Genomic DNA, 12,256 nt, shown 5'->3' with positions numbered 1-12,256 from the left:
ACAGTGGGAGCTCACCCCACTCCCCAAATTAGCACCGCTGATCTTTCGGACAGCAAGTTCAGCAGATCAGTGGTTTAAACCGCTGCGTCACCCGGGGGCTCCAATAAATATATACAATAATAGAAATATTATACTATAATTACAGTAGAAATATGCAAGAATAATACAATAATAGCATACTGTAATACTGACTAAAGAACGAGGGTTTTTTGTACGAATTGATCTGACTATATGTTTTAAAATTTTTATATTGTATTTAAGAATTTTAATTGATTGATCAGAGTTGGACAGTCTTATCTTAAATTTGAGCTTTATGTAAATATTCAAAAACATTTAACCTACTGATACCTCAATTAATGTAATTTTATTGGTACAGTAGAGTCTCGCTTATCCAACATTCTGGATTATCCAACGCATTTTTGTAGTCAGTGTTTTCAATATATCGTGATATTTTGGTGCTAAATTCGTAAATACAGTAATTACTACATAGCATTACTGCGTATTGAACTACTTTTTCTGTTAAATTTGTTGTATAACATGTTGTTTTGGTGCTTAATTTGTAAAATCATAACCTAATTTGATGTTTAATTGGCTTTTCCTTAATCTTTCCTTATTATCCAACATATAATCGCTTATCCAACGTTCTGCCGGCCCATTTACGTTGGATAAGTGAGACTCTACTGTATTACATTTATTATTTTTCTCTATTATTGTTGCTACTATTACATTTATTTTACTCTATTTTTATTATTAATACATTTATTATTTCACTCTGATCTTATTATTCTTATTGCATTTATTACTTTATATTTATTATTACTTGTATTATTTTCCTGTATTTATTATTATTATTATTACATGTATTATTTTACTCTATTATTATTGCATTTATTATTTTACTCTATTTATTATTACTTGTATTATTTTCCCGTATTTATTATTATTACATGTATTATTTTACTCTATTATTATTAAAAGGATACATAAGAACATTTACATTGAAGAAGATGAGAATAATGATTGGATCAGAGTTGGAAGTCTTATCTTAAATTTCAGCTTTATGTAAATATTCAAAAACATTTCACCTACTGATGCCTCAATGTAATTTTATTGGTACAGTAGAGTCTCACTTATCCAACGTTCTGGATTATCCAACGCATTTTTGTAGTCAATGTTTTCAATACATTGTGATATTTTGGTGCTAAATTCGTAAATACAGTAATTACTACATAGCATTACTGTGTATTGAACTACTTTTTCCAACATATTTGCTTATCCAACGTTCTGCCGGCCTGTTTACGTTGAATAAGCAAGACTACTGTATTAGATTTATTTTACTCTATTTTTATTATTAATACATTTATTATTTCACTCTGATCTTATTATTATTATTATTATTATTATTATTGCATTTATTTTTATTATTGCATTTATTACTTTATTTATTATTACTTGTATTATTTTCCTGCATTTATTATTATTATTACATTTTCCAACATATTTGCTTATCCAACTTTCTGCCGGCCTGTTTACGTTGAATAAGCGAGACTATTGTATTAGATTTATTTTACTCTATTTTTATTATTAATACATTTATTATTTCACTCTGATCTTATTATTATTATTATTATTGCATTTATTTTTATTATTGCATTTATTACTTGTATTATTTTCCTGTATTTATTATTATTATTACATTTTCCAACATATTTGCTTATCCATCGTTCTGCCGGCCTGTTTACGTTGAATAAGCGAGACTATTGTATTAGATTTATTTTATTCTATTTTTATTATTAATACATTTATTATTTCACTCTGATCTTATTATTATTATTATTATTATTGCATTTATTTTTATTATTGCATTTATTACTTTATTTATTATTACTTGTATTATTTTCCTGTATTTATTATTATTATTATTATTATTATTATTATTATTATTATTATTACATGTATTATTTTATTCTATTATTATTAAAAGGATACATAAGGGAATTTTTATTTCTGAAATGTACTGCTCTTGGCTTATACTGGAGTCAATGTTGTCCCAGTTTTTTTGTGGTAAAATTAGGTGCCTCGGCTTATATTCAGGTCGGCTTATACTTGAGTATATTTAAAATGTTCAACATCTAAAAATAAATGGATATGTGAAACATGTTCTACCACTGCAGCAAGTTTCATAAATAAAGGCCAGAGAAAATTACCTTAAGGGGCGGCGCTTTCCCATTAGATTTTATTTATTTATTTGCTACATATAAAATCTACATTTGCTAGATTTCTACCAACGAAAGCATAGGCACGAATGCTAACAGCCGGGAAATTTATTTAATATTCCACGAGAAACAACAGGGTTTTCCGACATCACAGGAAGGTAGTATTTCCGACTGGAATCCACCCCAAAATTCCCAAAAGTACAACACTGACAGTCACTGGTTTGGTCCACCGAAGGTTTTCAAGATCCAAATAGCCTAGAGGAAGACAACAGAGACAAGTTACTAATTTATTTCCATCCCATCAGGTCCGCTGGATTTGTTATTTTTTAATTGGATGGTTTTCCTGATTTCCCCCAAAAGTGTGGTGAAAACGGTATTTGTGGCATTTATGAAAATGTATATAATTACGTCCCAAGATCCCGAGCTCACTCACAGGATCATGCAGAACATCATGAAGATATTCCACAAGGCAATGAAGATCCGGAAGTAGCGCAGGCTCAGCAGAAACTCCCGGATGTTGTCGCCTGTGGGGCCAGAAAGCAAACGGAGGGTGAGGTTTCCTCTAAATGCAACCCGCCCCTTTGAGTCTAATAATAATAATAATAACAATAATAATAATAATAGGACTCTTACAAGTAAAACAAGCAGTCAAAGAAGAAGAACATGCCCTGGCAGAAGATGTAAAGCAAAGTGAAGAACCTGCTTTGGTCGAAGTCAAAAATCAGAAACTCCTCAAAGCACAGCAGACAAAGAATCAGTACAAGAAAACCGCACTACAAACTAGAGCTGACAGCTGGCACAACAAAACATTTCATGGAAATAATAATAAAGAATCCTGGCAGAATATGTCAAGCAAAGTGAAGAACCTGCTTTGAGTGAAGTCAAAAATCAGAAACTCCTCAAAGCACAGCAGACAAAGAACCAGTACAAGAAAACCGCACTACAAACTAGAGCTGACAGCTGGCACCACAAAACATTGCATGGAAATAATAATAAAGAATCCTGGCAGAATATGTCAAGCAAAGTGAAGAACCTGCTTTGATTGAAGTCAAAAATCAGAAACTCCTCAAAGCACAGCAGACAAAGAACCAGTACAAGAAAACCGCACTACAAACTAGTGCAGAATCAGTACAAGAAAACCGCACTACAAACTAGAGCTGACGGCTGGCACAACAAAACATTGCATGGAAAGTTCCTTGACAAAATGGAAGGAAAAGCTGACAAGGAGAAGACCTGGCTGTGGCTCACGAATGGGACCCTGAAGAAGGAGACACAAGGCCTGATCCTTGCAGCCCAGGAGCAAGACATCAGGACAAAGGCAATTCAGGCCAAGATCGAAAAATCAGCTGATGACCCAAAACGCACACTGTGCAAGGAAACCGACGAAACCATGGATCATATCCTCAGCTGCTGTAAGAAAATTGCACAGACAGACTACAAACAGAGGCACAACTACGTGGCCCAAATGATCCATTGGAACTTATGCCTCAAGTCCCACCTCCCAGCAGCAAAGAACTGGTGGGATCACAAACCTGCAAAAGTCTTGGAAAATGAGCACGCAAAGATACTGTGGGACTTCCGAATCCAGACTGACAAAGTTCTAGAAGACAACACACCAGACATCACAGTGGTGGATAAGAAAAAGGTTTGGATCATGGATGTCGCCATCCCAGGTGACAGTCGCATTGACGAAAAACAAGAGGAAAAACTCAGCCGCTCTCAGGACCTCAAGACTGAACTTCAAAGACTCTGGCAGAAACCAGTGCAGGTGGTCCCAGTGGTGATGGGCACACTGGGTGCCGTGCCAAGAGATCTCAGCCGGCATTTGGAAACAATAGACATTGACAAAATTACGATCTGCCAACTGCAAAAGGCCACCCAACTGGGATATGCAGCATCATCCGAAAATACATCACACAGTCTTAAACGCTTGGGAAGTGATTTTGTGATTTTGTGATACGAAATCCAGCATATCTATCTTGTTTGCTGTGTCCTAATAATAATAATAATAATAATAATAATAATAATAATAATAATAATATCTACACATCACACAGTCCTAGACACTTGGGAAGTGTTCGACTTCTGATTTTGTGATACGGAATCCAGCATATCTATCTTGTTTGCTGTGTCATACAATATAATAATAATAATAATAATAATAATAATAATAATAATACGCATCATCCGAAAATACATCACACAGTCCTAGACACTTGGGAAGTGTTTGACTTGTGATTTTGTGAAATGAAGGGCATGTTTTTCTTGTTGTTGTTCTTCTTATTGTTGCTGTTGTTGTTGTTATTATTATTATTATTATTATTGGGTTTCTTACCTGTGGTGGGTTCCCTCACTTCCTCGCCAAAGCCTTGGCTGTCTTTCTTCTTCCTGAGAGGCAGAAACACAAGGATTTAATCCCAATTTGAAGTGTGTGTGTGTATGTGTGTAGGGGGCTATCAATCACAACAACATCCTGGTCATGGAAAGCGACAACAACCAGAAGTTGGTGAAGTTTAACTCTGTCTCTCTCTTAAACCAGCATATATAAGCCGATCCGAATATAAGCCGAGACACCTAATTTTACCACAAACAAACTGGGAAAACATTGACTCCAGTATAAGCCAAGAGCGGTAAATTTCAGAAATAAAAATAGATACCAATAAAATTACATGAATTGAGGCCTCAGTAGGTTAAATGTTTTTCAATATTTACATAAAGCTCAAATTTAAGATAAGACTGTCCAACTCTGATCCAATCATTATTCTCATCTTCTTTAATGTCAATGTGCTTATGTATCCTTTTAATAATAATAGAGTAAAATAATACATGTAATAATAATAAATACAGGAAAATAATACAAGTAATAATAAATAGAGTAAAATAATAAATACAACAATAATAATATCAGAGTGAAATAATAAATGTAATAATAATAGTAATAGAGTAAAATATATGTAACAGTAGCAACAATAATAGAGAAAAATAATAAATGTAATAATACCAATACAGTAGAGTCTCACTTATCCAACATAAACGGGCCTGCAGAATGTTGGATAAGCGAATATGTTGGATAATAAGGAGGGATTAAGGAAAAGCCTATTAAACATCAAATTAGGTTGTGATTTTACAAATGAAGCACCAAAACATCATGTTAGACAACACATTTGACAGAAAAAGTAGTTCAATACGCAGTAATGCTATGTAGTAATTACTGTATTTACGAATTTAGCACCAAAATATCAAGATATATTGAAAACATTGACTACAAAAATGGCTTGGATAATCCAGAAACTTGGGTAAGCGAGGCTTGGATAAGTGAGACTCTACTGTAAATGCAATAACAATAATAATAAGATCACAGTGAAATAATAAATGTATTATTAATAATAATAATAATAATAATAATAATAATAATAATAATAGAGTAAAATTAAATGTAATAGTAGCAACAATAATAGAGAAAAGTAATAAATGTAATAATACCAATAATAATAGAGAAAAATAATAAATGTAATAATACCAATAATAATAGAGAAAAATAATACATGTAATAATACCAATAATAATAGAGAAAAATAATAAATGTAATAATACCAATAATAATAGAGAAAAATAATAAATGTAATAATACCAATAATAATAGAGAAAAATAATAAATGTAATAATACCAATAATAATAGAGAAAAATAATAAATGTAGTAATACCAATAATAATAGAGAAAAATAATAAATGTAATAATACCAATAATAATAGAGAAAAATAATAAATGTAATAATACCAATAATAATAGAGAAAAATAATAAATGTAGTAATACCAATAATAATAGAGAAAAATAATAAATGTAATAATACCAATAATAATAGAGAAAAATAATAAATGTAATAATACCAATAATAATAGAGAAAAATAATAAATGTAGTAATACCAATAATAATAGAGAAAAATAATAAATGTACCATATATTCTCGGGTATAAGCTGACCCAAATATAAGCCAACCAGGACCCTCACCCGAGTATAAGCCGAGGGGGGCTTTTTCAGTCTTAAAAAAAGGGCTGAAAAACTAGGCTTATATTCGAGTATATACAGTAAACCTATAATTAAATAATAATTAAAATAACATGATAAAAAAGCAGAAGCAAAGCATTGGAAGGTGTGCACCGGGCGAGGGAGGAGGCGGGAAAGGCGTGCACCTTCCTCGTTGGATAAATGAGGGGGCTGGATGAAGGGTTTTGGGGGGCCGCAAGTGGCCCGCTGGCCATAGTTTGGGGAGCCCTGCTCCGGTCTCCCCTTCACTTTCTCCCTCCGAAAGAGTAGAAGGAGGAAAAGGCAACCTCAATGTGCTTTCATGCAGGAAATGCACCATCAAAGCACCCCCGACAGATGACAATCCAGCCTCTTCTTCATCTATATATATAAATGAGTGATGGCATCACAGCGACCCACAAAACAACAAAACTACAGGCCCCCCAACCTCGAAATTTGACAACACAACCCATCATCCATGCCTCTAGGTTGATACAACAAAAAGCAAAGAAAAATAAAGTCCTAATTAGAAGGAGAGGAATAATTGCTTTTATCCAATTGCTGCCAGTTAGAAGGCTAAGCTCCTCCAACTTGGTCTCCTAGCAACCCAATAAAAATAATAAAAAACACTAAAAAATTAATACAATAAAATACTATAATAACAGAAAATAACTAAAAATAATACATGAAAATAATGAAATATCTATATATATAAAAGAGTGATGGCATCACGGCGACCGACAAAACAACAAAACTACAGGCCCCCCGACCTCGAAATTTGACAACACAACCCATCATCCATGCCTCTAGGTTGATACAACAAAAAGAAAAGAAAAATAAAGTCCTACTTAGAGGGAGAGCAATAATTGTTTTTATCCAATTGCTGCCACTTAGAAGGCTAAGCTCCGCCCACTTGGTCTCCTAGCAACCCACTCAGCCCAGGGAACGGGCACAGTTTGGCCTCACTTAGGCATTTTCCACAGATGATCTGATTTTAACTGGATTATATGGCAGAAGGCCCTTCCACACAGCTATATTTAACTTCTGTTTTATCATCTTCTTGTGTTTTAAACTGTGTATATTCATAATATTATATTGTAATACGATATAATACTAATAACATTATATTATTATATAACGACCCAGACTTATATGGATGAAGTAGGAGGATTTGGACGAACGGATTTTAAGCATATGTTTTATGTTTTATCTATATATATAAAAGAGTGATGGCATCACGGCGACCCACAAAACAACAAAACTACAGGCCCCCCAACCTCGAAATTTGACAACACAACCCATCATCCACGCCTCTAGGTTGATACAACAAAAAGAAAAGAAAAATAAAGTCCTACTTAGAGGGAGAGCAATAATTGTTTTTATCCAATTGCTGCCACTTAGAAGGCTAAGCTCCGCCCACTTGGTCTCCTAGCAACCCACTCAGCCCAGTGTTAATAAAAGAATAAAAAATAAAATAATACAATAAAAATAATTAAAAACACTAAAGAAATTAATACAATAAGATACTATAACAAAATAACTAAAAAATAATACAACAAAATAATAAAATATAATAAATAAAAAAGATAAGTTACAATAAAATTAATTAAAAATATACAAATAACGTCCAATAAAAATTCCACAACAACTTTTAACCAATACCACCACCACTTTGCCACAGCAACGCGTGGCCGGGCACAGCTAGTGATAAATAACAATAATAGCAATATGGCGGTTCTATCTCCCTCCTGGTTCTGGATGAGACTTACAGCCGGAAGTTCAGCACGGCCCCCGCGTTGGCCAGCAGCGTCCTGGGCAGAAACAGGAAAAGGAACAGGATATAATATAATACTAGTAATAATAACATTTATTTTTACCCCACCACCTTCTCCCAAAAGGGACTTGGGGTGGCTTATAGAGCACTCGTAGTGTAACAGTACACACGGTGCAATAAATACAAATACAGTAGAGTCTCACTTATCCAACACTCACTTATCCAACGTTCTGTACTATCCAACGCATTTTTGTAGTCAATGTTTTCAATGCATTGTGATATTTTGGTGCTAAATTCGTAAATACAGTCATTACTACATAGCATTACTGCGTATTGAACTACTTTTTCTGTCAAATTTGTTGTATAACATGATGTTGTGGTGCTTAATTTGTAAAATCATAACCTATTTTTATGTTTAATAGGCTTTTCCTTAATCCTTCCTTATTATCCCTCCTGGATTATCCAACACCTGCATTATTATAGTATTACAGTAGAGTCTCACTTATCCAACACTCGCTTATCCAACATTCTGGATTATCCAACACATTTTTGTAGTCGATGTTTTCAATGCATTGTGATATTTTGGTGCTAAATTCGTAAATACAGTAGAGTCTCACTTATCCAACACTCTCTTATCCAACATTCTGGATTATCCAACACATTTTTGTAGTCAATGTTTTCAATGCATTGTGATATTTTGGTGCTAAATTTGTAAATACAGTAGAGTCTCACTTATCCAACACTCGCTTATCCAACGTTCTGGATTATCCAACGCATTTTTGTAGTCAATGTTTTCAGTATATCGTGATATTTTGGTGCTAAATTCATAAATACAGTAATTACTACATAGCATTACTGCGTATTGAACTACTTTTTCTGCCAAATTTGTTGTCTAACATGATGTTTTGGTGCTTCATTTGTAAAATCATAACCTAATTTTATATTTAATAGGCTTTTCCTTAATGCCTCCTTATTATCCAACATATTCGCTTATCCAACATTCTGCCGGCCCGTTTAAGTTGGATAAGTGAGACTCTACTGTACAGTAATTACTACATAGCATTACTGTGTATTGAACTACTTTTTCTGCCAAATTTGTTGTCTAACCTGATGTTTTGGTGCTTAATTTGTAAAATCATAACCTATTTTTATGTTTAATAGGCTTTTCCTTAATCCCTCCTTATTATCCCTCCTGGATTATCCAACACCTGCAATATTATAGTATTACAGTAGAGTCTCACTTATCCAACACTCTGTTATCCAACATTCTGGATTATCCAACGCATTTTTGTCGTCAATGTTTTCAATATATCGTTCGTAAATACAGTAACTACTACATAGCATTACTGCGTATTGAACTATAAAATATATAATTAAAATATATAGTTAAACATTAAAATAGGTTATGATTTTACAAATTAAGCACCAAAACATCACGTTTTACAACAAATTTGACAGAAAAAGTAGTTCAATACGCAGTAAAGCTATGTAGTAATTACTGTATTTACGAATTTAGCACCAAAATATCACGATGTATTGAAAACATTGACTACAAAAAGGTGTTGGATAATCCAGAAGCTTGGATAAGCGAGACTCTACTGTATTAAAATTCATTATGATGATGATGTATATTTATATAATTCTATATCATCATTTTTTTATTTTATTATTGTTATTATATTACTATTGCAATATTATAGTATTACAGTAGAATCTCACTTATCCAACACTCTCTTATCCAACATTCTGGATTATCCAACGCCTTTTTTGTCGTCAATGTTTTCAATATATCGTTCGTAAATACAGTAATTACTACATAGCATTACTGCGTATTGAACTACTTTTTCTGTCAAATTTGTTGTATAACATGAGGTTTGGGTGCTTAATTTGTGAAATCATAACCAAAACCTTAACCTTAATCCCTCCTTATTATCCAACATATTCGCTTATCCAAGCTTCTGCCAGCCCGTGTAGCTTGGATAAGTGAGGCTCTACTGAATATTGAAAACACTACCAAAATGGCTTGGATAATCCAGAAGCTTGGATAAGCGAAGCTTGGATAAGAGAGACTACTGTATATTGAAAAGATTGACTACCAAAATGGCTTGGATAATCCAGAAGCTTGGATAAGCGAAGCTTGGATAAGAGAGACTACTGTATATTGAAAAGATTGACTACCAAAATGGCTTGGATAATCCAGAAGCTTGGATAAGCGAAGCTTGGATAAGAGAGACTACTGTATATTGAAAAGATTGACTACCAAAATGGCTTGGATAATCCAGAAGCTTGGATAAGCGAGACTCTACTGTATTAAAATTCATTATGATGATGATGTATATTTATATAATCCTATATCACCATTTATTTATTTTATTATTGTTATTATAATATTATTATTGCAATCTATATATATAAAAGAGTGATGGCATCACGGCAACGGACAAAACAACAAAAGTAAACACCCCACAACCTCGAAAATTGACATCACAACCCCTCATCCATGCCTCTAGGTTGATACAACAAAAAGAAAAGAAAAATAAATTCCTAATTAGAGGGAGAGGAATAATTGTTTTTATCCAGTTGCTGCCAGTTAGAAGGCTAAGCTCCGCCCACTTGGTCTCCTAGCAACCCACTCAGCCCAGTGTTAATAAAATAATGATAAAAAAATAAATACAAATAATACAATAAAAAATTATAAAAAACACTAAAATAATTAATACAATAAAATACTATAACAAAATGACTAAAAATAATACAACAAAATAATAAAATATAATAAATAAAAAAGATAAGTGACAATAAAATTAATTTAAAAAAATACAAATAACGTCAAATAAAAATTCCACAACAAGTTTTAACCGATACCACCACCACTTTGCCACAGCAACGCGTGGCCGGGCACAGCTAGTATTATAGTATTATTATTATTTCTTATATTCTATCCCTTACTGAGAGCAGATTGGCAGCTCCCAGAACTCCCAAACAGGCCCTAAGACCCTGGGATTTGTAGTTTCCAGCTCCCAAACTGGCCATAGAGCAGGCCTGGGCCAACTGGGGCCCTCCGGGTGTTTTGGACTACAACTCCCACAATTCCTAACAGCCTACCGGCTGTTAGGAATTGTGGGAGTTGTAGTCCAAAACACCCGGAGGGCCCCAGTGGGCCCAGGCCTGCCATAGAGACTGCGAGAGACCCCCAAACAACCCCCTCAGGGCGCCGGTTGCCTAGCAACGCCCCGCCCCCTCCTCACCCGAAGAGCAGCAAGTCCCCCAACATCCTGCCGCCACTTCCTGCCTGCTTGCCTTAACCGGAAGCTCCCTTCAGCCTCTCTCTCTCTCTCTCTCTTCCCCGTGACGTCACGAAGCGCCTCCCTCTTTGACGCCCCGCCCACCAGCCTGCCAATCATAGTCCCGCCGCCCCGCCCCTCGGCCAAGCCTCCGCGCAGGCGCAGTGGCGGCCAACTCCGTCCCCTCAGAGGCCTCGCGTTTGTTGTGGAGCCAATGGAGGGCCCGCCAATTATTAATATTATTATTATTATTATTATTTTTATTATTAATATAATCACCATGATCATAATTTAGATTGCATTCTGTTATTACTGTCATATCATACTATTACTATATTTTCCTATATCATAAATTATATTATATTGCATTCTATTATTACTGTCGTGTTATATTATTATTATTATTATATTTTCTTTATTACTATATAACAATTATAATTTATATTATATTCCATTCTGTTATTACTGTCATATCATACTATTACTATGTTTTCCTATATCATAAATTATATCATAATTTATATTATATTGCATTCTATTATTACTGCCGTGTTATATTATTATTATTATTTTTATTATATTTTCTTTATTACTATATAACAATTATAATTTATATTATATTCCATTCTGCTATTACTGTCATATGATATTATTACTATATTTTCCTTAGTAATATATTATAATAATTATATCATTTATATTATATTCCATTCTGTTATTATTGCCATATTGTTATTATATTTTCCTTATTATTTTTATAATTATATCATAATTTATATTATATTCCATTCTGTTATTACTGTCATATCATACTATTACTATATTTTCCTATTTATTATATTATAATAAATATTATATTGCATTTTGTTATTACTGCCGTATTTTATTATATTTTCCTTATTACTATATTTTAATAATTGTATCATCATAATTTATATTATATGGCATTATGTTAT

General features: G+C 33.2%; 1 protein-coding gene across 1 annotated transcript; it reads right to left on the bottom strand.

Annotated features, from left to right (window-relative positions):
• Positions 1–2,208: 2,208 nt before the first annotated feature.
• Positions 2,209–11,416, bottom strand: smim7 (small integral membrane protein 7). Its single transcript, XM_062960030.1, has 5 exons — positions 11,265–11,416; positions 8,012–8,053; positions 4,552–4,604; positions 2,650–2,740; positions 2,209–2,471 (listed from the first exon to the last, which is right to left on the bottom strand). The coding sequence occupies exons 1-5, from the start codon at positions 11,288–11,290 to the stop codon at positions 2,456–2,458; spliced, it is 228 nt and encodes a 75-aa protein (XP_062816100.1). The 5' UTR covers positions 11,291–11,416; the 3' UTR covers positions 2,209–2,455.
• Between the last annotated feature and the right edge of the window lie 840 nt (positions 11,417–12,256).

This window comes from Anolis carolinensis, unplaced genomic scaffold, assembly GCF_035594765.1.
Source record: "Anolis carolinensis isolate JA03-04 unplaced genomic scaffold, rAnoCar3.1.pri scaffold_7, whole genome shotgun sequence".
Classification (NCBI taxonomy): Eukaryota; Metazoa; Chordata; class Lepidosauria; order Squamata; family Dactyloidae; genus Anolis; species Anolis carolinensis.
The sequence above is the reverse complement of the archived record's forward strand: the minus strand, read 5'-3'. Positions and strand labels throughout refer to the sequence as shown.

Bases quoted from the DNA above. Each gene is read 5' to 3' on its own strand.
- smim7 (XM_062960030.1), bottom strand. From the start codon at position 11,290: ATGTTGGGGGACTTGCTGCTCTTCGG. The intron at 4,605-8,011 runs GTAAGTCTCATC...TCTGCCTCTCAG, and splicing joins GCCGTGCTGAACTTCCGGCT to GAAGAAGAAAGACAGCCAAG. The intron at 2,741-4,551 runs GTAAGAAACCCA...CTGGCCCCACAG, and splicing joins AGTGAGGGAACCCACCACAG to GCGACAACATCCGGGAGTTT.